We start from the raw sequence: 27,534 nt of genomic DNA on the forward strand, positions 1-27,534 counted from the left end.
TGGATGAAGCCCCGTTGGCTTCCCGGCCTATCACGCACTTTGAGGGCATAGTTGCGCCTTTGCTCCTGCAGTGATGTGTTAGAGAAGACAGTTGGGGAGTGAGTGAAACTAACTGGAGTGCCAAAAAAGTGCCCACCAAAATGAAAGCTGGCCCTGTAAGTACATGGAAAACATGCCTCTTAAGTTATGACTGCACACATAAAGTTTCTGGCGGTGACTCTTACCTCGGAACTGCTCCATATGGAGACACAATCCATATGTTGGGTCCCAAAAATATGTTTATCCCACGTTCTACATATGGAAGGAGAAATCAGCTTGTATTTCATTAAACAGTTTGTCTTGAGGTTTGAAACCAAATATTATAGACATTGTACTTGACATGACTTATGCTGGAATTTTAAACAAATCTTTATCTAAGCAAATGTCAAACAATCACTCCCACGGTCGAATACACTTCACTTTTATAGATACAGTTTTTTATATAATTTCCCCCTCTCTCTACAACTTGGGCAAGTTTAGAAATATGTGGTTGTAAGTCACAGTATACCAAAATCTTTAGGGTGAGGTGAAACGTTAGCAACTTACTAACTGCAGGAGCCCTAACGGTATTCTAAACTACAAAAGTCTGACTAAAAATCTATGGGTGAGTGTAAGGGGTGGTTCCTGCAAAACAGGCACAAAACTCACCTGAAGATCCAGAGCCGTCAGCTTGCCCTTTTCCCCAGAGTTCCTTGCGTATTCTTCTATGGTCCAAGAAGGCTGAACTCGTTTTACTTCAGCCATTTCTGTCAGCCTCATGTCTGTGTACATTGGGTTACTTTTCATGTGTGACTTGAGTGATGCAGGGTACGGGTGAGGACTGAAGACTTGTTCAACCAAGAAACCATCTTTCGGCTGCTTAGCTATTCGGTGGGGCTGAGGAATTTCATATTGTCTGTCTGCCTGCAATGTGGTACAAAAGAATCCCCAAGAAAAACATGGATGACTTGAAGGGACTTGGATACACTACTTTCAAGGGATACAGCTTTGCTTTTCTAGATTTAAATTATGTTAACCAGGATTCCCTCCCTGACATCCCCAGAGAGAAAGCAGAACAGTCACCACCACCACCACAGTACTATGAAAAAAAAAAAAGAAAATGTGTGTTTAGTTTATAAAATTGTCAAGGATACATTACTGAAAGAATGAGAAAACCTGAGCCATAAAGAATGGATACTATTGTGGTTCCTCCTACTTAATTGTTCTACTTTTGGAGACATTTGTAATGTGTAGTGTTACATATAATCACTTATAAACAATTGGTTCTTACTGTAATACCCTCTGTAGGAATCATGCCTAACATATAGTGAGTAGTAAAGTTAAGATTTAAACTCAAGTTTTCTAATTCTGGGCAGCTAGGTGGCACAGTGGATAGAGTATTGTCCTTGGAGTCAGGAAGACTACTCTTCCTGAGATTAAATCTAGCCTCAGCCACTAACTAGCCATGTGACCCTGGGCAAGTCACTTAGTTCTCATTGAATTTCCTCATTTGTAAAATGAACTGGAGAAGGAAATGACAAAGCACTCCAGTATCTCTGCTAAGAAAACCCCAAAAGGGGTCATAAAGAATTGGACAGGACAAACATAAATGAACAAAAACCCCTTTGATTCTAATATTCACTTCTTCTATTGTATTATGATGCCTCAAAAAAAATTTCCTCATAATTTGGACACTTTAAAGAGCTTACATATACTCATTTACTGCACTATTTTCAAAGGTTCCATTGGAATATTATACTCTGAGAATATGAACATTTCTCTACATTCTTTGTTTCTTTCAAAGTACTGCCTAGTCCAAGAATCCCCCTCCTCTCTTTGTGACCATTTCACAAATCCCCAGTCTCACTTGTTTTTCCTTTAAAAATTTCATGGTGCCTAGTTTCACTAAGTACATTCCTCATTTTTCTCAGTTTATTCATCATTATCTCCCTATTAGTGAGCAAGAGCCTTGTATCCTTAGATGAGAAGCTAATGCTATCCAACCTTTTGAGAGAAAGGTGAATCAGACTTTGAATTTCAACTGAAGTGGTTCCCTATACTTAATCTAAAATGAATGTGATTAGGGGGAGATTCTATAAAAATAAATCTTGCCAAAAAGGTTAGCATGGCTCTATGAATTAATTGTTGCTATCAAGAAAGAGAGGAGAAAAAATGAGGAATTTCAACCTTGATAAGCTCATATATGGAGCCTTTAGGAAAGAAAACAATCTAAAAAGCTTGCAGTAAAATATGTCTATGGAATCCATTAATCTGTCAATAACTGCATTTCCAAAGCATTCAAAGGATATTAACATTTTTATTTCATTTAAATTTTGGGGAATGTGTGTGTGTGCTTGTGTATCGGGGCAGGGATGAAGATGGAATGGGGCACTTGAACATAATCTTGCTTTTACCAAAAAGATTTAAACATGTCTTCAGTGGCTCTGGTTTCTTTGATATGCCATCTATTCTGTGACCATCTGCCATGAACTAGCCCATTCCCAATAGCTGATCAGAAGTATGCTCCTTCTCCTCCCTCTATCTTTTGGCTGCTTTCAAGACTCAGATGAAATCTCATTTTCAATAGGAGACCTTTTACGTATCCTGCAATCCTCCTTCCCCCATTCTTTTTTTTTTTTAAACCCTTACCTTCTGTCTTGGAGCCAATACTGTGTATTGGCTCCAAGGCAGAAGAGTGGTAAGGGCTAGGCAATGGGGGTCAAGTGACTTGCCCAGGGTCACACAGCTGGGAAGTGTCTGAGGCAAGATTTGAACCTAGGACCTCCCGTCTCTAGGACTGGCTCTCAATTCACTGAGCTACCCAGCTGTCCCCTCCTTCCCCCATTCTTAGAGGTTATCAGCCATTTATGCTGAAGGTTTCTGGCATGTATGATTTTTTGCACGTAATCTCCACTATTTGAATATAAACTATTTAAGGGCAGCAACTATATAAGTTCTCTTCTTGATATCCCCCAACTCTTAGGACTTAATATCTACTTCTTGACTCACTAACTTGATGGGGCTAAAGAGATAAAGTCATTGTTTGAGGTTTTGATTATGTGTAAAAACCTCTTTAAAAGGTCAGAGAGATCAAAGGATCCATACATACAAGTGATCTCATAGGCTATCTAGTTAGCCCCTCTCTTTTACTGAGGCCAAGGAAGTCTAAGTGTTTTGCCCAAAGTCACAAAGTATCAGAGGCAGGATCTGAACCCAGGTGCTCTGAATTCAGAGCTAGTGCTCTTCACACTGTACCAGGCTTCTCCACTTCCCCCTCTCCCCGTTATTAAGTCTCAGCATGGGGATGATTCAGTTGGCTAAGACTATTGTAAATCAGAGCCAATTCTGCACTGAGCATATAAAAGGGTTCAGGGAGGTTTGCCAAAGTCTATCAGGGAGAGATACAGAAATGGGACCGAGATTCCCAGGGGAAGCTCTGGTTAGGGACAAAATGAGCCAAAGAGATATGTTCTGGATGGGAAATATCCCTAAATTGAAACTGGTATTTATTAGCTTAGAGTTTGGGGTGCTAGGCCATGTGTGACAGCTAGCTGAAATTAACTTCTGCCTGCCAACAGTCCAGCATGTACACCTTGTGACTGACTGACCCCTTGTCAAGAACAGCTCAATTCTGTTGAGCTCTATAAGGAGCTTTCTACAGCAAATAGAAGATTGGCTAAATCCAGATGGAAATGCAGTAGGCAAAAAGGGGAGGGGTGCCTTCTAATGTAATAGCCAGACTTTTAGACAAGTTGAAAATATTTTATAGCTTGGGTCCATGCTCTTCTACAATATGGATTACATGAGCTTAAACTGAAATTACCTCTTTTGATTTTCTGTGCCAGTCCTTATTTTCTGCAGCCCCTCTCTCTTTCATCTCTTCTTCATTGAGGCCAACCTCATTGGTGTAAGTGATCGCCCTCCAGTCTCTGGGAGAATTGGAAATACTTGCTATTTTGGACTCAGTAGCACTATTCTCCTCAGTCAGCGACCTTGAGGACCTTCTGGTAAACAGACTCTTTTTTAAGGCCTTGACTCTGAGACTTTCACTGTTGCTTCCACTAGCATCAGAACAGCACCAGTCCGGACTGTTTTCTAACTTGCTTCCATGTGAGCCGTTGTGAGGATGGAATATTCGGGGAGAGGTGCTATCATCAGATGGAATCTCACTTGTTAAGGAATTCAGATCGATTTGTACACTGACTTTCTCAGGTTGCTGTATCTTTTGATCCAACCTGTTTAATTTGCCCAAAACTTGGGAGATTTCTTCTCGAACCCCTGACAAAGATTCCAGTTTTCTTTCTATCTCACCAATCCTAAGTACTAGTTTGCACACACTTGTCTTCAACTCATCTTCAGGATTGTCCTTTTCAGATCGGACCCCCTTGTCTATCTTATTGCCAGTGTTCCCGTTGGCAATTTTGGCTAGGTTGTGCTCGGGCGAGCTGTCACCATCAGATTTATTCAGTTGAGATAAGGACCCAGTGCTGTTGTAACAAGAGGACTGTATCACTCCTGTGGAACCACAGATGCTCATGTCATCCAGAAACCGAAAAATGTCACTGATGTCATCACTGACGACTTCCGAGTCCTCATCTGACTGCTTGACTGAATGTCTTTCACCATACTTCCCCTGGCTGGGGATACAGAGATCCTTACATTTCTTGAGCTCCAGAATGTGCTGCTCAGTTTGAGTCCCCACACTGCTCGTTTTGTCAATGCTCATCTGAACTGTTGTACAGTTAATGCTTTTATCTTTAAACTTTTTCATCGGCTCATGTTTCTCTATCTCAATGGGAGAGGGAATCTCTTTCTGCTTGTGAATATTTTGCTTCACTGCATAGCTTGTGGGGATAATTGCTTGTTGATCTTTTGGATTTAGGTATGTCTGGTGCCTGTCTGGGGCTGAAAAATTGGAAGCTTGATTGCTTGAACCCTGATATCGATGTTTCTCTTCAGTTGGGTTTCTATTGAAAAAAGACCTTTCAAAGTCAGGAACTTCTTCTGTGTTTAAGCTCCAGCTCTTAGCTGGCCAGGCAGTCTGCTTGCTTGGCCTCCCTGACCACCTCTTCGCTTCTTGGGTCCCTAGAACTGTAGTGGGTCCGAAATATGTGGAAGCTTGGAGATCATCCAAGCTCTCATGCTTTGCCCGTCTCTTGTCAGGGATAGGAGAGTAAACAGGATTTAAATACTGGCTATTGTATGGCATTTCAAAGCTGTGATTAAAGAAGACTGGCTTATGTGTCTCTTTTCTGGTCTGTGGCTCCCCAAGCACATCATCTGCTTTCTTGCCAGGGGGCACTAAACTCGGTGACACTGTGATCAGATTATGAAAATCTTCTTTAAAAATGTTTCTCTTCTGCACACAGGACTGGACCACAAAAGGCTCCTCATTGGAAATGAATGTTTCTTTGATCCCTGGGTTCATGGACAAGGAGTCTTGATCTGATATAGACTCGTTCTCAATGTTCATGGGAAAATAAGTGCTCTGCATTTCACATGGTTGAGAATTGGCAATGGAGTAGGATGCTAGGGCTTGTAGCCTGTCAAGGGAAGCCGCCCGGCTTTTTGTCTCCTTATTAACTCCCAACAAAAAGTTCGGCTCTGAGGCAGGTACAAACTGTTGGCAGTCTTTGCAGTCCATCTTTCTACACTTCACAGATCTTCTTGCTGAATAGCCCCGGTTAAATTCTCTATCTCTTGGCTCACAATTAGGAGGCACACAGTCTATCACATTGCATATCTCAGTGTCAGACCTGCATGATTCAAACGATTCATTCTTCCTAACTTTCTGGCGTGCTGCAGGCAATTTTTCCTTTGCTGCACCCCCATTCATTTGGATCAGGTTGAATATTGTTACTATATCTGCAGCCACCATGATTTTCTTTGATTGCTGATTGTTCACAGTGCATCTCATTTTGTCTTTGAATAGAGTTGCTGGAAAATTCGGATCAAGACAAGCTGTATAAAACAGAACACTTCTCAACTTGGCTAGCTGAGATAAATCGAACCGAGCACACAATGATTTGCAAAGGTCCTGGTAAGAAACTGTATTCTGTTTGGTGTCTAGCTCCTCCAAGATCTTCACTAAGAAGAGAGATGATTCCTGGTTAGTCTCCATGATTTGAATTGATTCAAGTTCACTGTCTACACTGAAAATTGCAGGTCAGTTCTAAACAAACACCAAAGGGGGGGGGGAGAAAAGATCAAAATAGTCACAAATAAACCATTGAGAGAGCATTAAGCATTTATGAAGCAGACATAGACATAGAATTCCACAAATATAGGTTTGAATGACCACACTCACTCATAGGAGATGGGCAAAACATAGGGGTCAAATTATGAGAGTGATGAAATTTCATAAGAGACATAACCCTCTTTGCTTGCTAAACATAAGAGTAATAATCAAAAAGGATAACACATCACGGAATTTGACAACACTTGATTTTCACTAGTCACACCACATTTAGAACAGGCATTTTTCATGCCTGACTTGCCATCGATTTTAAAGATGACTTAGTTAATGAATATCCACCACAGTGCAGCAGGGAGCAGAATATTTTAAACTAAACATTGATATTCAATGACTGCCTCTTTTTCTTTTTGGAGCAACTTCCTTTATTGATGTTGCAATGCCTTGCTCCTTCCAAGGCTCAGCTCAGATGCCAAATCCTATTTCCATATTCCCAGTTGTCAACATATTCTCCCCACCTTTGTGCCTGCAGATTATTTTCCATATACTTTGAATTTACTTATCTGTGTAGATGTATCCTTTCCTTCTCCTTAGTAGATTGCAAGCTCCTTGAGGGCAGATATTGTTTCATTTTTTGTCTTTGTATCCCCAGTGCATAGCACAGTGCATTACACATGCTACAGTAGGTGATAAATAAATGCTTTTTGGTTTGAACAGAATTGAGCATAGCAGCTTCTCCTCAAGAATTTTATAAAATATGAACTCATTCCACCAGGAGAGGTTTGGCCTATATCTAAGGTAAAGGAAATCATGTCAGAGAGAAAAGGGTCTATTTCATTTCTTTTACTACTAGCACACAAGTAGCTCGTATATGATGATGCTTAACATTTTATTGAAATTGGTTTGAATTGAAAGTTATAATGGATAACAGTAGGTTAGATGAAAAAAAGTGGGTGGTAGGAGGATGATTGACCAAGGAGACGCAGCAAATGTAGAGAGGAAGAGAATTATAAATTTGACAAAGGTCTTCATATATTTTGGATATGAGACTCCCATCTGAGAAACCGTAAATTTTTTCCCCAGCTTCTTTCTTTCTAATCTTGGCTATGCTAGGTTTTTTTTTTGGGGGGGGAGTACAAAATCTTTTTTGTTTAATGTATTCAAAATGATCCATTTAATATCTCACAATGCCTTCTGTCTCTTGTTTATATGTAAATTCTTCTCCTATCCATAAATTTGATAGGGAATATGCTCTTTATTCTTCTAATTTGCTTAGGATATCTCACTTTATGACTGGGTCAAGAATCCATTTTGATCTTATCTTAGCAAATGGTGTATTGGTCTATATCTGGTTCTTGCCAGATTGCTTTTCAGTTTTCCCCAAAAAATTTACCAAATAGAATATAGGCAGGAATATTTTCAACACCCGATTCCAGTGTTCTCAGGACCATTTACATTTGGCATTAATTAAGTCCTGTTTCACATGAAGCCTTCAAGGGAATGTTACTCAAGAGAGAAGAGATTCTTCAGCTTGAGGTTAAAAGAAAAAAAAAAGGATTAAAATGCATCCAAATAAGAATCAACTATGCAAGGTAGTCTTTTGTGATTCTTGATGGTTTGTCCTCTTCCTGCCACAGCCCCTGACTCCAACATTATTTGTATGTACTTATCTGTGTTTTGTGTAAGTCCTTCCTGATTTTTCTACCATAAATAGGGGGTAAGCTCCCTAAAGACAGGACCATTTCACTTTTGCTTTTGCGTCCCCAGGAAATGAGAGAAGGAGTCATGTACATGTTGTTTCTTGTTCAGTGGTTTTAGTCATGTCTGACTCCTTGTGATCTCATTGGGGTTTTCTTGGCAAGGATACTAGAATTTTGCTGGTTTGCAATTTTGTTTCTCCATCTTATTTTACAGATGAGGAAACTGAGGCAAATTGGGTTAAATGACTTTCCCAGGGTCACACAGCTAGGAAGTATCTGAGGCTGGTTTTAAACTGCAGTCTTCCTGACTCCAGGTCCGACACTCTACTCTTTGTGCCACCTCACTGCCCTTCTTGTTCATAGTAGGTGCTTAAGAAAGGCTTGCAAAATTGAATTGAAGCATAGATCACAGGTTTCTATGGAAAGGAGTTGGAGATGGGAGGGGTTAGTTAACACAAGGTCAATATAAAACAATTGTGCAATGGTGTATAAAAACCCTACAAATGCAACCTAAGACTGCACCAAAGGATGTATATGATTCAGGAAAGGGACAGTCCAGTCTGCTGTTTACCTCTTAGATCATATCTAAATTTTTTTCTACTTCTGAATATCATAGGTGGTTCCATGGAATCAGGAAGATCTGAGTTCGAATGCAGTCTCAGATATTTACTAGTTGTATGATCCTACTGAAAATATTAAACCTCTGTCTGCATCAGTCTCCTTATTTGTAAAATGGGAATAATAATAGCATCTACCTCCCAGGGTTATTGAGGAAATAAAATAAGAAAATACCTGTAAAGTGCTTTGCACACCTTAAATAAATATAAAGACACTAAATAAAAATATTAGTTATTATTATTCTTAAAAGAAACATTGACAAACTAGAGTTTCTGAGAACCAGAAATGATGGTGGTCTAGAAAACAAATGTCAGATGAAGAATAGTTCCAGCATGAATTAATCTAGAGAAAAGAGAAGTCTTGAGTGAATTAAAGAATACTCAGGGTGTAGTTGGATGACTAATAGGATTGAGAGTCAGGCCTAGAGATGGAAGGTCTTAGGTTCAAATTTGGACTCAGAAACTTCCAAGCTGTGTAACCCTGAACAAGTCACTTAACCCCCATTGCCTAGCCCTTACCACTCTTCTGCCTTGAAACCAATACACAGTATTGATTCTAAGACAGAAGATAAGGGTTTAATTTTTTTTAATTTAAAAAGAATACTCATTTGTCTATAAATATGGAATGCCACTCTCATAGAAGAGGGGATATATTTGCTTAGTGTTACCCTAGGGGACAGAAATAGGAACAATGGGGACACATTTCAGGGATGCACATCTTAAATGCATCTAAGGAAGAACTTTCAGTGATTCTGCACAAATCACTTAACTTTCCTTGACCTCATTTGCCTCATTTGTCAAATGAGAAAAATTATACCTTTACACATACTTCACATGGCTGTTGTGAAGAAAGTGTTTTTCATACATTAAGGTTCTATAGAAATGTTAATTACCATAATTATTAATAACAATAATTAGTATTGTTCCAGATAACTGCCTTTTGAGTTAGTGAATTCATTATCATTGGAGTATGGGTAGACACAGGCTAAATGATTGCCTATTGAAAGATATTATGGAGGAATGTTCTTGATAGGGACATAGGACAAATTATAGAATTTGAAAGTTGGAAGATCCTCTGAGGCCATTTAGTTCAGTCTATAAAGGAAAGAATTCCTACTATAATGTAATTTACAAATGACCATTCAATCCTTGAATGATGAACACTGAGGAGAGAAGAAATCACCACCTATAAAGGCAAGTCATTATACTTTTGGGCAGCTCTAATTTCTATAAAGTTTTTCCTGACTTCAAGCCTCCATTTGTCTCTGAAATTTCAATTTGCTCCTAGTTCTGCTCTCTGGGACAAATGAGCAGGCTTAATCCCTACTTTACATGACAATCCTTCAAATATTTGAACACAGCTCTTATGTTTCACTGGAGCCTTTTCTCTAGGCTAAACATTCCCAGTTCCTTCAGCTTATTGTCACATGTCATGAACTCAAGGCCATTCACCATACTGAATTTCTTTTTCTGTACACACTCCAGCTTCTAAATATCATTTTTCAAATGTGGTACCCAAAACAACACCATAAACAAGATAATATCTGACAAGGGTTAAATACAGTTTCTAAATTAGTGCATATATATCTCCCATGTCTGGAATTTCCTCCAAATGAAACTCAAGATGGCATAAGCTTTTTTGGCTGCTATATCACACTGTTGATATGTAAGTTTACAGTTTACTAAAACCCCAGATCTAATTCATCATATTAGCTGACTATTTCATGCCTCATCCATATTACATTTGTGGAATTGATTTTTTATTCCAAACGATGTCTTTACTTTTATCCCTACTGAATTCCATTTTTAAGATTCAGTCCAAAGTTCTAGTCTGTCAAGTTTCTTTTGAATTCTATCATTGTGTGTTTGCTCTCCCTCCTAACTTTGTGTCATCTGTAAATTTGCTGATCATTCCATTTATGATTTTATTCAAGTCATTTATTATGTCATTATTATTCAAGAACATTTAATTGGCTTTCTCCATTGGAGATCTCCCATCATAGTGACACTGAAGTACTAACAAATAGTCTTTGACCTCAGCTCTATAACTAGTTATGAATCTACCTGATTGTTTATTCCATATTGTTGTATCTTATCCACAAGAAGTGTATGAGATGCTTTATAAAAAAGCTTTTAGAGCAGCTAAGTAGCATAGTGAATAGAGCATTGGGTTCAAATATGGCCTCAGATATGTCCTAGCTGTGTGACTCTGGGCAAGTCATTTAATCCTCATTGCATACTCCTCTCCCTTAGAGTTGTTTCTAAGACAAAAATTAGGGATAAAAAAAGAAAATTTGTTAAAATCTAGATAAACTTTTCCACAGAACTCTATCTATTAGGTAAGTAATCTCTCAAATAAGGGATAAAAATGAAGTTAGTTTGGTGTGACTTTTTGACCAAACAATTCTGGCTCTTTGTTGTCAATGATTCTCTCTCTAAAATTTTCCCAGAAATTTACTGGTCTATAGTTTACAAACTCTACCCTTTTCCTTTTATTGAAAACTGTGACATTTATCCTTTTCCATTCTTGTTGTAATTTTTCCATTTTCTACAATTCTTCAGATCCCATCAATAATTGCACAGCAATCATATCTACCAATTTTGTTTTCTTCCAGGACCAAAGATGTAATTTATTTGAACTGGTTAACTTAGATTAATCAAGGACTATTAAAGGCTCTTCACTATCTTCTTCTTTATATGTCAACTATGCCTGTTTTCTGCATCATTTCTAATTTAAAGTGTAAAAAGGAATTCTTTACTCCTTTTTTTAATTTAATGGGGGACCTGGAGGTCATTTTACCATAGAGATGTGTAGAGATTATCAGCCCACAGTGACAGGAAGTAGAAAACATAGAGACAGGAAGGAGGAACCATAGACAGGAAGTGAGGTATAAAAAGGGGATAAAAGGAGCCAGCATCAGTTGGTCAGTGGTTCAGTTGGTGAAAGTTAGGTGCTGACAGTTGCAGGGAAGCTGGCTGTTGGGAGTGTTGGGTTGGTGGTTGGCTTTTAGTTGCTGGAATAAAAAAGGTGAGCCTGAGCTTACTGATAGGGCATTTTACCTTTAGCCTTTAGAGGGATTTTGGCTTTAGCATTTAAAGGGTTTTTGGCTTTAGCCTTTAAAGGACTTTTGACTTTAGCCTTTAGAGAGCTTTCTGGCTTTGGGGTTCGGGGCTTTTGTTTTGGGCTATTAGGTTTTTTTCTTTCTTGAACTTTTTTGGGAGGTGGTTGGTCTTTGTGGACAGACCTAATTGGGTTTGGATTAAACATTGATTGGGTTGGTTTTGATTGGGGTGGACTAGGTTGGAACTTTGTGGGGTGGTTGTTACTAGCAGTGGTTATAGGCAGTTATAAGTAAATATAGGCAGTTTTAGATAGTAATTATAGGTAGTTATAGGATAACTAGTTAGGTATTAGGCAATTTCTTTCTCTACTTCTTTCCTATATTTCTCTTCTTTACTATAGTCATTTTACTATATTCTTTTACTATCTCTATTTTAATAAAACTAAATTGTTAATTTTTAAAAGCTGCTAGAAGTTTTCTTTTCTCTGTCTTAAAGGAATAATATTAATTTACAACTCTACTATATTCTCATTAAAACTTAAGTTATTGAAAACTGCTCTTTTATTTTTGTCAAACACCTATTTTAATTCTTACAAAAGAGAAAATATTAAATGAGAGTTAAGTAACAAAAGTTTTTTTCTCTGTCAGTTATCATTGTCTCATCCTCACTCCCCCATTTTACAAAAGGTATTACTTCTTCATTCATCCTCCTTTTCCCCCAATATATACTCAAAACTGTGTTTGTTAATCATAGCAGCCTCATCAGCCTCCTTAACATTATCGTCATTCTTTTTAAAGACATTATCACAGTTTGTATTCAACTTCTATAATATGGCCTTACTTCAACTTACTTTAATTTGGGGGGTAAATAAACACAATGTAAATTGGTTGGTTAGTTGAATAAACTAGGTGATCTCTACAATCTCTTCTCATGCTAAGATTTCATATTTTTACGGAAGTAACTTGTGAAAGCCTCTTGGTCAAGCAGTTTATTTTCCCATCTTACCCAGTAGGGTTCCATTCTAGTTAAAAAGGAAAGCTGCGACTCCAAAGACAAATTAAGCACAATAGCTCCCAATACAAGTTAGGAAAAGATAGAACTAATGTGGTTTACTAGTCCGTTTTACTTTAAAGGTGAAATATGTGAAGGTCAATAGTGCCATCTCTGAAGAAGGGGAAAATAATATATCTTCTCATGTCATGATTTATAGCTTTGGACCACTGAGAACACACTATAACTTTCTTTTCTCTCATTCATAGTATAGAAAAAACATACTGTCTCAGTCAAAACAAATATGCCCCAAATGAGAGAAAGATGCAGTAAATAAGCTCTAGAGAATCAAAGGTTGCTCTAGCAAGAAGAGAACTTAGAGACCATCAATTCAACTCTGTCATTTTACAGATGAAGGAACTGAAGTCCAGAGTATTAATATGAATTGCTTAAAGATCACACAGGTAATGAGTAGCATAGGTGGAATTTCCTACCAGGTCTTCTTTATACTATACAAACATCTCTTAAAAGACAAGAATAAGTTGGATTTTTCCAGTAACTTAAAATAAAATTCACTTTTGATCATCTGACATTTTCTGCATTTGGAAATTTTAAGAAACATTTTGAAGCTCTTCTATTCAAGTGTTTCAGTCATGTCTGACTCTTTATGACCCTATTTGAGGTTTTCTTGGCAAAGATTCTGAAGTAGTTTGCCATTTCCTTCTGCAACTCAATTGTCATTCGAGGAAACTAAGGCAAATGGGGTGAAGTGACTTGGCTGTAATTGAACTCAGGAAGATGAGTTTTCCTAACTCTAGGCTCAGCATTTTATCCATTGAGCTATACCTGAAAAATTTAAAGCAACTCCTAAATGTCTAACTGGAAAAATGTATTTATAAAAATATATTTAGGTATCTGAATAATAAGAATGGATCCAGTCTAAATTCACTTGTGATTTTTTTTCCACTTCATTCCAGTTGATAGTGTTAACATACAGTGTAGGAGTCCTAGGCTGGGGCTAAGAGCCATATGTTCTACCCTGGCTATACCTTGCTAAATACCCTGCTATACCTGGCTATATATACCTTGGCTTTGATCCAGGCCAAGGCATTTAACTTGTGTCTCAGTTCCCACCTTCTATAAAATAAATGGTTAGACTAGATAGTCTCTATGGTTGTTTAAACTCTAAAGCTGATGAAAGATGAAGAGAGACCTAATTTCCCTTAATAGATCAACTCCAGTGACTTCCTATGGCATCTAGGTCAAGTATAATCTACTGGTTAGCTTTTAAAGCCTTAACCAACCTGTTTTCAACCAGTCTTTTTAACCTCATTGGGTATTACTACTCTTTCCTTCATTTGAGATAGTCTAATCAGCCTTCACTCTCTTCCTCACACCCCACAGTCTATCTCCCATGTCTATATTTTTGTCCTGACTGTTCCACAAACCTAGAATAAATTCTTTCCATAACCTTCTCTCTTCATAATTCTTCTATTACTTTAAGATGCAGCTCAAGCACCATTTTTTAATTCTTTCCTGATCCCTTAAACTGCTATGCCCTCCCTCCTTTCCCAAACTAACTTGTGTTTAATTACTTTGTATATACTATTTTTATTACCTTTATATTTAGGTTACATATATTTATATGTGAACATTAGAATATGGTAGTGATTGTTTCATTCTCTGTATTTGTATCCTTTGAGCCTAGCAAAATGCCTAGGGCATAATAATCACTAATAAATATTTGTTGTTTGATTGATTGATTGATTGCTGTTGAAATAGAAAGGGATGCATATGAAACACTATTATGGTCGAATAGAGATTGCATGGGATTTTGTTGGGTAGGAAAAGTAAGAAAGAAGGAAAAATATTAAATGACTCTAGTTTGGATAACTATGAATATAAATAGATATAATCATCACCATAGATGGGAAAGGGGTCAAATTTTCAGAAGAAATGGGTTAACTTTTACCATAGTGTAAGACTCCTAGAGACAGCTATGACAGAGAAGATAGAGAGCTGACCTTAGAATCAAGAAGAGGTGGGTCCAATTCTTGCCTCTGATATAAAATAATTGAATGACTGGACAACTCATTTAGCCTTTCAGAATGCTCATGTAACTCTCTAAGATTCCAAATTTCAGATTTAGTACCATCTATATTTGATCTATATTTCATCTTCATTAGAAGTGAAATGAAAATACAAGTCCATTATAAGTGAAAGTTTCAATCATTAATCAATCAACAAATAATTATAAGTATTCTCCATATTCCAATCACTGTTGGAAGCATAGGGATACAAAGAAAATGCCAAAAGAGTCTTTGCTAGCAGAGAGCACACATGCCAATTGGAGATATGACATGTACATCAATAGATATATACCACATGCATAAAGGATAGTGTCATTAATTTACTAATCATCTTTCTACAGATATTAGTATTTAGTTTTTATCATTATTTACTCCAGAGTAAAACATTTAACCATTCTAGACTTCAGTTTCCTAATCAGCAAAATGAAGACATTGGATTAGATAAGGGATTCTTAACATTTCTTGCATCCTATATGGTAGTCTAGGGAAGTGTACCTTTCCCATAAACATATTTATTTCTTCCATTAATAAGTGAATACTATGTTAAATTTCAATTACATAATTGTGAAAATAAAGGGTTTTTTTTTCCATCCAAGGTCACAAACCCTCTGAAATCTATCCATGGACCCTTGGATCGAAATCAGGAACCCAGGAATTAAAATATCTTTAAAAACTAATTTATTTTGATTCCATGATAGGTAATGTAGCCTGGTGAATAAAGTATGTGATCTGGAGTCATAGAAAGATTTGAATCTTACTTCCACTCACACATGTGACTACAAGTATGCCACTTAATCACTAAGGCACTTAATTTCCTAATCTGCAAGATGAAGGGACTATAGATACCAGTTAAGACCCCTAACAACTCTACCTTTTATGAGTTGAATCCCACTTAAAATACATTATTATCCATTTGTGACTCCAGAATATAATAAAACCATCCTCACTTGATCGCCCTTGTTGAGCAGAAAATCAAAATTTTCATAAGAACTGCAGCAAGGACTGTGGGGGTGGCATACAAAGTCTCTTTACCGCAGCAATAGCAGTGATACTGCTGGCTGACATGAAGTATCTGGGAGCTGGGCAGCTGTTAACTTCTAAAGAGAGCAAAATATATAGAATGATTCTGGCTGAATAAAGCATTGTTTGCTCTATGCTGTTCCTCTTGGAGGGCAGGTTCACTCTTAACTCTGAGTATGAGCAAACCTTAACTCCTTTCCCTAAAGCACCAACCATGTCTAGTTCCTTTAATATTCATTTCATCCATCTAATACTTTGGGCCAAGCTAATGATTATTCAATAGTAGATTATTTAAAATGAGGTTTCCCTAACCTACCTCCTTGTGTCACTCTTTGTTGATAATTATTTTGAAGTAAGCTTATTAGAGTGCTCTTTGGAGGGAAGACTGTAAAAATCTAAGAAATCTTAATAAATATTAGGCATTAGGTTCATCGGAGAAATGATCGTGCTTGATGAGTACACCTTAAGTAAAGAATTATAAAATTCTTTAAAAATAATCTTAATAAATATAATTGATTTTTCTTTGTATATACATATATCATTGTGTTACATAAACACACATGTACATATTTTATAATAATATATAAATTCGATTCATATTATGCATTTAAAACAGTATTTGGAGAAGGAATCCATAGGCATTACCAAAAACCTCCAGGATATACAAAATGGTTGATAACCATTGACTTCAATCGTAAGCTGGATTTCACCCAAACAAAGCAAAATGAAACATTTGTCTTTCATGAGCATTATGACATGGGATAGTGAAAGTTTTTTTTTTATTTTTGTAGTTTCTTAAGAATTTAAGAATGCTTTACTTAAGGTGTATTCATCAACTCCAGACTCTTTGGAATGGGGGAAATAATGTCTCTTATCTATACCTAACTGAGTGAAGCTTAATGATCAAATAGAATAACATATGTAAAAAACTTTGGCAAACTTATGATATAAATATCAACAGTAATGATAAAATAATAACTATATTATTATTATTGCTAGAGATAGAGATTCGATCAATAATGTTGCTGATACAAGAAACTCCCAGGTTGAGGAAATTCCCTCTACCTATGAAGACTGGCACATTCTCTACAACTTATAGTCTCAGATGGCACCTTGAAGATGACCAAATGAATGGAATCTGAGCCAGACTGAAATGTAATTGGGAAATGTATAACAAAATTAAAATTACAATATGACATAGATAAGGATAATCTCTGTTTTTTAAAGGTGATATGCACTCCCCAGGGATCCTTTTCTGTACAAACTGGACACTACTGACCTAGAGACTGAGAGATTTAATAAATTTCCCAGGCACAGTCAACATATATGAGAGGCAGGACTAGAACCCAGGTCTCCTTGGCTTCTATTATGAATGTCTCCTAGTCTATCAAACACAGTAGAAGTCAGAATAAGATTTTGAAATCACTTCAGACTTCAGCAAGATGATTTTTATTTAGATAATAATTTTTCAACATGTAGGGTTCATATCATGCTATACTAAACATATGTATGTGTAAAGGAACAAATAGCTTGCCTCTTTACCTGACAAATTCATAAAGATGATTTATCTCTGGCTCATGGATTTTAAAATATTTTTCCCCAAGCTCTGAATTAAAATGTCCTTTGGTATAATTTAATGAATATTTCAGTCAAATCACAGGGGCAAAGAAATCAACACTTCTTGATGCACAGAAAACCAGGAGCTCTTTCCCAAAGACTCAGTTGATCATGTGATAGCTTTTTATTTCTAACCGATCAAAATCAATATCAATAGCCATTATATATTAGCATCACATGGTGTAGCAACATCTGCTAAGGAAGGGGAAAAAATCCATGATAGCTTTCAGAATATGAATCAAGACAACGTTGATAATTGCCTGGTTGTTTAATGGCCACATCCCTTGCTGATCCTGCAAAGATATTTGGAATAAATACCATTAGCAGGAGGACAATAGGACTTGACAGCAACCATACAAAATGGAGATCGTGCTTTAGATTTGGGGGCAAGAAAACCAAGTATTTTCCATTTACAAAAGTGTTATGTGTATCATATTCTAACTCAGGAAGGCAGTTGTTTCTGGTATAAAGTTAGAAATCTCACATTGAAGAAATTCTTGCATAGAAGATGAGCAGAATTTTATTTTTTTCTAAAAGCCATGCAATATTAAACAAAAATTTACTATAATTTTACTTTGAAATAAATTTTTCATCTCATATCTTTTCTTTTAAATATGGATTTAAAAAATCATTGCAAAAGCTGTCTTAGCTTTTACACTTACATTCTAGTTTTTCTAGCATTATGTGTAAGGTAACAGTCCTCAAACAATAAGGGTAGCAAGGTGGTTCCATGGATAGGGGACTGGATCTGACTAAGAAAGATAAATCTGCCTTTAGTCACCCAGTAGAATAAGTCACTTGATGTTCCTCAGATTCAGTTTTCTCATCTATAAAATGGAGATAATAATAACAGTTGCCCACCTCCAAAGATTGTTGTGAGTTTAAAATTATATCATATTCGGGACTATAAAGTGGTTCACTGGATTGAAAGCCAGACCTAGAGAGGAAAGGTCCTGGGTTCAAATCTATCCTTGGACTCTTCTTATCTGTATCATCCTGGGAAATTCACTTAACTAGCCCCTTCCACTCTTCTGTATTGGAAGCAATAGTATTGATTCTAAAATGGAAGGTTAATATTTTTTTAATTAGATCATATTTGTAAAGTGCTTTATAATCCTCAAGTATTTTAAAAAATACTATCTATTAGGTAGAACAGTGAATAGATTGTAGGACTTTGGTGCAAGCTGACTTGAGTTGAATCCTGCTTCACAATTCTGAGACCCTGAGCAAATCACATAACTTCTGTCTGGTTCAGTTTCCTCACTGTAAAATTGAGACAATAATGCTATCTACTTCACTGAATTGTCATCTGTAAAGTACTTTGTAAATCTTAAAGTTCTGTAAAAATGCTTTATTGTTGTTGTTGCTATTATTATTATTATTATTATTATTATTATTATTATACTAGAGCTTTTAGAGATTATCTCAAAACTCTTCATTTTATAGTTAAGGAAACTGGAATTCCCTGGGGTCAGGGTTCTTAATCTGTTTTGTATTGTGGACTCCTTTGATAGATGGGAGGTCTAAAGTCTGGAATAAATAAAGGCTGGCAGAGAAATCCAAAAATAACACAGAGGAGGAAAAAGAGAGGAAATGAAGAGAAAATATTACACTCACTGTATCTGGGATGATGATAACTTCTTTTATATAACCATTCACCTTAATTTATTTCTGTTTTCTCTGCAAAGGAATGTGATCTTTGGATTGGGAAGGACCAAATAAAAATGGTTTTAGAATTTATATCCAAGATAAGTAGGAGAGTTCAAGAACGCAGCTCTCTTTGACAAGCTCAAATTTTGTCCTATTTGAACTACATTTTCAAGTACTAATCAAGTTGGAAAATTGAGTTGCAGTCACTATTAGTGACCTTTAAATAGTTATGAAAAGGAGGAAGAGATTGCAAAATTGGAAAAAAGGGAAAATGTCTTCATTTTCCCAAAAGGGTGAGAGACAGATGGAGAAAGATGGTGAGAAAGGGGGAGAGAGACAGAGAGACATAAACAGAGGGGTGAGGGGAGAGAGAGAGAGAGAGAGAGAGAGAGAGAGAGAGAGAGAGAGAGAGAGAGAGAGAGAGAGAGGCAGGCAGGCAGGCAGGCAGACGACAGACAGGCAGAAACAAAGACAGAGACAGAGAACAGAGAGTATGGATTCTGCAAACTATAGAATTATAGACCAGTAAATATAACTTTAATTCTTAGCCCACTGCATTGAAAGAACTGATGAAGTCTTGAATGCAGATTGAAGTACAATATTCACCACTTTATTTCCTCCATGAATTTTTCTTTAGTGCAAGTGATATGCATCTTCTTTCATAATATGCTGAACATAGAAATATATATATTGTACAATAATACATGTATAACTCATAATAACTGCTATTTTGGGGAGGGGAGAAGGATGGAAGGGAGGAAGAGGACATAGATTGCAAAATGTCAGAAAATGATTGTTGAAAATTGTATCAACATGTGATCCGGGGAAAAATTAAAAATAAAAAAAGAATTCTTGGCAAAATCATAGAGCATATCTTGAAATCAATGACAAGCAGCTTGAGGTAAAGGATAGAGATGGCTCAAAGGCAGGAAGAGCTAAATTCAAATACTATGTCAATCTACTAGTTATGTAATCATGTTAGGTTGTTTAACCTTGAAGTGCTTTAGGCAATTCTCTAAGACTCTAAGTTGTAAAGGTGTCAACTTGCATTGGTACAGGGAATTTCCCTACCTGAGAGTTCCTTATACTAATAGAATGACAGATCCAGTCCCTATCCCTTATATTAAAGTGATGGTTACTGATATAAAAAAAGAAGAGTCACTATGGTTTCAAAAGCATACTATGTCAGATAAACCTTAATTCTTTGGGAGGGGGTGTTGAGGCATGATGCTAGACTGGTAAAGCAAAGAAATGCTTTAGATATTTTTGCAAAGCATCTCCTGGTAATCTTTTGGATAAGATGAAGAAATATGTACCAGACAGAATTATTGGGTAGGTTTGGAACTGATTGAATAACCATACTCAAAGAGTGATTATTATTGGTCCATGTCCATTTTAAAGGAAATTTCTAATGGAATGCACTAGGAATGTATGCTATTTTAGATTTGTATAAATGATTTGATGAAGGTAAAAATGATGGAAAACTTAGCAATTTTGCAGATGGTGCAAAGCTGTGAGGGCCTGCTGACGCATTGAATGACACACTCAGGATCTGAAAAGACTTTGACAGGCTTGAATCTAATCTTGATTAGGTCAGATCTAATAAGATGAAATTGAATGGGAATAAATGTCAAGGATTACACTTGGGGTAAAAAAATAAAACTTCACAAGTACAAGATATATGATAGGCATTGATTACAAGAGATCCATCTGAAAAAAGATAGGAAGATTTTATAAAACTGTGAGCTCAATGTGTTAACAGTGTGATATGGCAGCCTAAAAAAGCTAAGCTAATCAAGATATGTTAGAAGATGCACTGTCAGAAATGTCAGTCCTGTTGTGCTCTCCTTTGGTCAAAACATATCTGATGGTCTGTGTTTGACTATGTGCTTCACATTGGAGGAAGAACACATATTGATAAGCTGGGAAGCTTCTGGGAAAGAGCATGAAGGATGGTGGACTCATATCTATCTTTAAAGAGTTGAACTATTTGTGGAGGAGGGAACTGACTTAATCTATTTAGCTTTGGAGGGCAGACCTAGGAATAAAGTTGGAAGGAGGAAGTTTAATCATGATACAAAGAGAAAAAAATTCTTTAAAAATAGCTATCCAAAGAGCTATACTTAACAGCATAAATATAATAACTAAAAATAAATGTGAGGTAAAGGTTGCTTAAGTCTATTCACATAATACATTAAACTAGTATGTTTATATGGTTCACTCTCTAATTTGTCTCCTGATAGGCTTTCCCATCCTCTCTCTAGGTCCATATTTCTCCCCATCCTATAGGGACTCCACTTGACTCCCATGCTAATCCTTAAAATTCAACATGAAAAAAAACCTTAAAAAGTCTTATTTCTTTGTTTACAAACCAACACTTCACTATGCCTCAAGAAGCAGCAGGTTTGTCTTCATTGAAGATCTGAAGAACAAGCTGAATAACATTTTTTGAATATATTACACTGGGGATCCTCATTGTCTTATGTTACAAACACATACAACTTACATATACATCATGAATTTAAAGTTCCTGCCAAATACTAAAGTGTGGTATTAGAGGGATTCTTGGAGAACATCTAGAAAAGGAAAGAAATGATCACAAAGAGCCTGATAACATGATTTATTGTTGGGAAATGGATCAGAGGTCCTTCAGTTTTTGAGGTCTCTTCCAACTCTGCAATGTTTTGATACTGACAGTGATTCTAGTGAATTTCTCAGTGTGAATTTTACAACAAATACATTCATATTAAGGAGGAAATAGAATGGTTTCCATCTCCCTTCCATTAGAAAACAATTGACAGTCTGTAAGCCAGGTTAGTGAAGTCTGCTAAAATATAGTGCTATGGTTTTGGATCCTTTGAGGAAAAAAAGAATTATAGCTGTCCCACTTAAAAACAAATAAACAAAACCCAATACTCAGCAAGTCAGTTTTGCACAAGAATCCTTACATCTCTCTTTTTTTTAATAACTGCCTGGACAGAGGCTCAATGTACTATTCACTGGAAATAAGTATTTCCAAGATGGTGAAACCATTTTGACAGCTGGATGCCATTCATTTCTTTGATTGCCAAGAAATATATAAGGAGGAAATATTTTCAAAAATAAAAATTACTTTACTATCTGCCCAGCATGAAAAGGGTATGAATGGTTGTGTTTATTGTGCTTAGTTTATAAGGCTTGGCACATTTTAGAAAAGTAATTTTGTGATTGGTCTCCTGCATTGACAATTGGGGTCCCCAATTGACTTGTAGAAACATTTTCTGACTCTCATTTTTTAAATGATCAGAAAAAAATAAATCTACAAAATCTTTTTTTTTATTTTATCTCCAAAGTAAACTACCTGAGGGGAAATGGAAGGGAAAAAAGCAAGACTTTGGAGGAATCAAAAAAACTAGAAAGTGGTAATCCATCAATAATGGAATGGCTGAGGAAAAATCTGAAATCTGAATGTAATGGAATATTTTTATTCTGTAAGAAACAATAAATATGCAACATTTAGAGAAACATAGGGCAACTCATATGAAGTGATATAAATTGAATTCAGTGAATAAGCTGCACAACTATCACATTAACATAATTGAAAACAATACTAAGACAGAGCTAAACTCAAATGAAGTACAATGACCAGTCTTGGTTCTAGAAAATGGATGATGAAATACCTATCATTCCTTTTAGTAGAAATGTGGTAGATTAGGTAAGTAGAATGTCAAATATGCTCTCAGATCTGGTCACTCTGACATTAGTTTTGCTTAATTGTTTTGCCTTGCACAAAGAAGAGATATTTGTTTATTTTAGTGGAAGAAGACAAATAAGGAAATGGTTTACAGAACAAAGAAGGCATCAATAACTTTAAAAATAAGTAGAAGGATGAAAAGGTTACTTACATCTATTCTCAGCAAAACGTGGCAGAAGCCTTACCTTTCCTAAGAAGCTTTGTTCTCTGGTCCCTCAGCCAATTGATAGACCATACTCTGTAGGCATATACTAGTTTATATATTCCCTGGTAGTTGTTTCCTAGTTGTTTCATAAGTCAGGTTCTATATTCCTAATTAAACTATAATTCTATTGAATTAGGAAATAAAAGGGAAATCCTAAACAACAGACAGGTGCAATCTTCTTCACTTTCTTTTAATATTGCAGAAATTATGCCATCTCACAGTATTCATAGCTAGAAGAATCTCTTAAGATTATCCAATCCTTTCCCTCCTTTTTACAGAAGAGGAAATTTGAGTGTTAATCAACTTGTTCAAGATCATATAGTAGTAAGCAGCAGAGGCAGGCCCTCTATGCTCTGTCCATTAGATCAAAGGCATCAAATTTGCATACTGGGCACCTCAGGCAGCCTTCCTAAAAACCCTCCAAACCATATTAAGATGTAATTAAGAAATATTTAACAAAAATAAATGAAAATGAAATACAACATAGAAAATGTTCATCTGTGGTTTTCTAGGGTAACATGTGGTTACAGGTATCAATTTATACCTAAATTTGACCTTGGTCTAGGTCAGTGATCTAAGGATGCCCTAAGTCTGAATAATGACTTAAAATAACCACATACTAATACTATGTTATATTGCGTTTTCACTTAGTTAAGTATTTCCTAATTATATTTTAATCTGATTTGTGTTTGGAATCTTTGCTTTAGAACATAGATTGAAAGTGCCCAATATTCATTTTCTTCATGAATAAATGAATTTATCCTATTAAAAGCTGTAAGAGTTTTATTTCCTAAACATTTTATCATTTTCTTCTTCAATAACATAATGACCCCCAATTGACTTTTATGAAAAATTACTCTTTTCAACTATGAGTGTGAGGTCCTCTCATGAATCTAGAGCTGGAAAAATCCCTCAATGATTATATAGTCCAATCACCATACTTAGAGATGAGAAAACTAAATGAGATTCAATTACTTGCCCAAGGTCACATAGGTATTTATGTTAAAAGTAAATTATGAATCTAGGTTATTGAATTCTAAAACTTATACTATATCCACTATACAATGTTACCACCAAGGTTTTCCACTAATCCCAATAAAAGGAAAACAAAAATGTATGAATTTTAAAATATATTCTACTGTCTTCATTTGTGTCTTCTTTAAGTGGCTAACAGGGATTTATTCTTAAATGAAACTTCAAGGGCATGTCATAAGCACTAACACAGATTTAACCCAAGCTCTGAAATAGTCTATTTCCATAGTACTTGAACCCTGATAGTATTCTTAATGATGTCTAAGTCTCACCAAGAGTGTGCAGTACATTCTGAATTATGCACTCTAGAGTTTCTGAACTTGTCATTTTATTGTTTTTAAATGGTTTGAACCCCAGAGGTCATATGTGGGATTTGGAAGCACTGTGGTATGGTAGGGAAAAAATATGTGACCTGAGAAGGAGAACTGTGTTACAGTTCAAACTTGGAGACCACAGAACTGTGAGATATTTAGCAAAGCATTAAACTGTTCTGGGCCTTTCAAGGTTTCCTCATCTATAAAACAAGGGTTTTAGACTAGATAATTTCTAATTTCCCTTTTATACTGTATGGTCTATTAATCTCTACAATAACTTTCAGTAAACCCAGCCTTTTAAATTACTCAGAAAATCATTTTTCTACTTATTATTCTATCATTATCTATTATTCTATTATTATCTATTATTCTATTTATTATTCTATTATTATCTATTATTCTATTTATTATTCTATTATTATCTCTATTAATCTATTTAATGATCCAGCGAAAATATGAATTTGCTATGATACCATTAAGTCTTTACATTTATTCATCACTTTGTCTGAGCCTCATAACATCCTTATGAGGCATATTATAAAGCTATCATTATACCAGTTTTACAGATGAGGAAATTGAAGCACAAAGAAGTTATGTGACTTGCCAACTATCACATAACTAGTAGATGTTTGAGGTTGGATTTGAACTTACATCAAACTGATTGTATATCCAACTCTATCCACTAAATTGGCTACCTCCCAAAACAGACATAGATGGAAATTTAGACTACAAGACATCAATTTGTCATAGAATCTTTGTATATACATCATCTAAATATTTGTACCATTTCCCCTTCCCCCTTCAGCTATTGACAACACAAAAATCAAGTTAACATATTTATAATGAACCTTCAAAGGTTCAAAGAATTAGCCAAATCCATGTGTAAATATTCTTCTGGATGTTTTCCTCCATATCGTGTTACATTAACACTCAAGATTTACACCAAAGAAATATGTACCAGCAAATATCCTTCCTTTTTATTTCTCCCTACCAATTTCTTTCTCTCCTTCCCTCCCTTGCTGCCTTCCTTGGAATATATTGCTGAGGAATTTCACTGCAATATTACTCTTATTTCATTTTTTTTTCATGGCAATGCTTACACAACAAAGCTGACTTGGCTCACAGATTCAGCATCACTCTGAAACACTTAATTCCAAAAAAACTGAGCTCTAAAACTCAAATCTAATAATTCAGAAATTTCTCTGTGTGAACTCTGATTGAAGCTCAAATTAGGTGAATTCTACCACTCCATGTAATGCAGCTATCCTAAAGGATGTCTCAAGTTCTACCTCCAACAAAAGTATTTACCTAATCTTTCTACATATTAAGAATACCCCACTCCAACCACTACTATTTTCTTTGGATATATTATGAACTTTGCTAGTTAGGCACATATACTTTATTACAGAGACAATATAAGCTGCTTGAGAGCAGAGACTATTCCACTTTTTTTCTTTTATATCTCTAGTATCTTGCATATGGTAGACAGCTATTAGTACTTGTTAAACTGAAAGGAGCTGAAATTGCAAGGGGATGTATGTACATGTTCCAATGGATTGGATGCCAAAGGGCAATTTCCAATTCAAATTAAGGAAAGTAAGTGGAGTTCATTTCTACTTTCACTTCCTGGTAGGAATTTTTTCACAGAATTAGGATTGAATATTAATGTCCTCAATTCTGATAGGGAGTTGCTAAGAAGCATCTATTTAAGAAGCATTTCTATATCTTTTGCACATGGGTAATAAACACAAAAGATGGTAATTGAACCTATCTTCTGATTCCAAGGCCAGTTCCCTTCTTCCTACAATGCATTACATATTCTTTTATCAAAGACCCTATGCAAAGGTTCATAGAATCCATTATAGTTTCTTGAATTCCTCTTGAATTCAGAACTGGAAAAAAATTGAATTATGAAGAACTTTTCTGCTTTATTTTCTTGGGTAAGGAGTAATACCTTATTGGAGTAGTAGGTAAGGAGTATTATATATCTCAAAGTATTTCCCATTTTTGTCTTAGTTACCAGGAAGCTTAATCATTTTTGTATAAGAATTAACATCTCATGTGCCTGTTGTCACCTATTTCTGTGTTTCTTTTAGCTATTTAAAGGGTTTTTATTTTGAATCATACTATTATATAGTGTGTTCAATTTATAAACTGTTCCTAATATGTGGTAAAAATTAGTAGAATATAAATTTTAGATAAACTAATGGATTCATTTTATCAGAAATTTCTCAATTCAAAGGGGATGAAAGTTAAATTCTAAATATATCTAAAAGCTAAAAAAAATGAACTAGGACTAAAGAACTTGGCACTCTGGGAATATCAACATATGACCAATTGCCTTTATTTTTCCATTAATAACTTTTATTTATGTCTTTTTCTATTTATATGATTTCCCTATTCTCCAGTTAGTCCTTCTTTGTAACTAAAAGTTTTGAGTTAAGAGCCAATGATCAATAATTGTAGTATATGCAAAATCACTCAGCTCTAGTTTTCTCTTTCTACCAAGAAGATGGAACAATGTTTCCTTTTTTCTATGATGAGAATGGGTCATTGTAAATACTCTTAAGTTGACAGAATTTTAGTGTTATTTTTTACTACATTAGTTCTCTTGGATCTATTCTCTTTGCTTTGCTTATACATTTAAAATTTAGCTTTTCTAGCTCATATAATTTTTCTAAAATTTCTTATATTCATTTTATAGGATATTTTCTTTTAGGTATACTTTAAATATCACCTGGCTGAAGGGTAAACCTCAAGTTTATTTGGGGGGAGGGATAGATTTGTGATATATATTACATTAAAGAACTTCCAGGGAGGAAATTTGCTCTACCAATATAGAATGGGTTGCAGTTTATAGTCTCAGAAAGAGGACTAGATTACTGAGAAGTTAAGGTTTCTATCTAGTGTCATACAGCCAGCATATTTCAAAGGCAGGGTTTGAACCCAAGTCTTCCTGCCTTTCTATCAGACTCACACTATGTTTTAACAGGCCTTGATTTGCTCATCATGTAAATGAAGAGGGTGGACAAGGCAATCTCTACAATTCCTTCTAGCTCTCAAATCCTGTGATTCTATTCTTCAAATGTCACTGAAAATGCTCACTAATGCATAGTCATTGTTCAAATTCTGTTTTAAAATTTAAATGAGTGGGGACCTGTGCCTGCCAAAAAGAGAAAAAAAAATCTTATTAATATTATCACCCTTACCAGGTTGATTGTGCATCGGCAGTCAGCCAATAGGAAAAATGGAGCCCAGATTTTGCCATCTTGACCTGGTCATTCCTGTCACT

At 35.7% G+C, this 27,534-nt stretch overlaps 1 protein-coding gene across 4 annotated transcripts in view; it reads right to left on the reverse strand.

Annotated features, from left to right (window-relative positions):
* The window catches only part of MINAR1 (membrane integral NOTCH2 associated receptor 1), a 44,914-nt gene that overhangs the window by 10,291 nt on the left and 7,089 nt on the right, over window positions 1–27,534 (reverse strand). For all 4 annotated transcript variants that reach the window (XM_007479290.3, XM_007479289.3, XM_007479288.3 and 1 more), the window contains exons 3-4: window positions 3,842–6,190; window positions 688–942 (exon numbers count right to left, since the gene is read on the reverse strand). In XM_007479290.3, coding sequence (XP_007479352.1) covers window positions 688–942; window positions 3,842–6,139 — 2,553 coding nt within the window. In that variant the 5' untranslated portion in view covers window positions 6,140–6,190. The remainder of the gene's footprint in view (window positions 1–687; window positions 943–3,841; window positions 6,191–27,534) is intronic.

The sequence above is a fragment of the Monodelphis domestica genome, chromosome 1, assembly GCF_027887165.1.
Source record: "Monodelphis domestica isolate mMonDom1 chromosome 1, mMonDom1.pri, whole genome shotgun sequence".
Lineage (NCBI taxonomy): Eukaryota > Metazoa > Chordata > Mammalia > Didelphimorphia > Didelphidae > Monodelphis > Monodelphis domestica.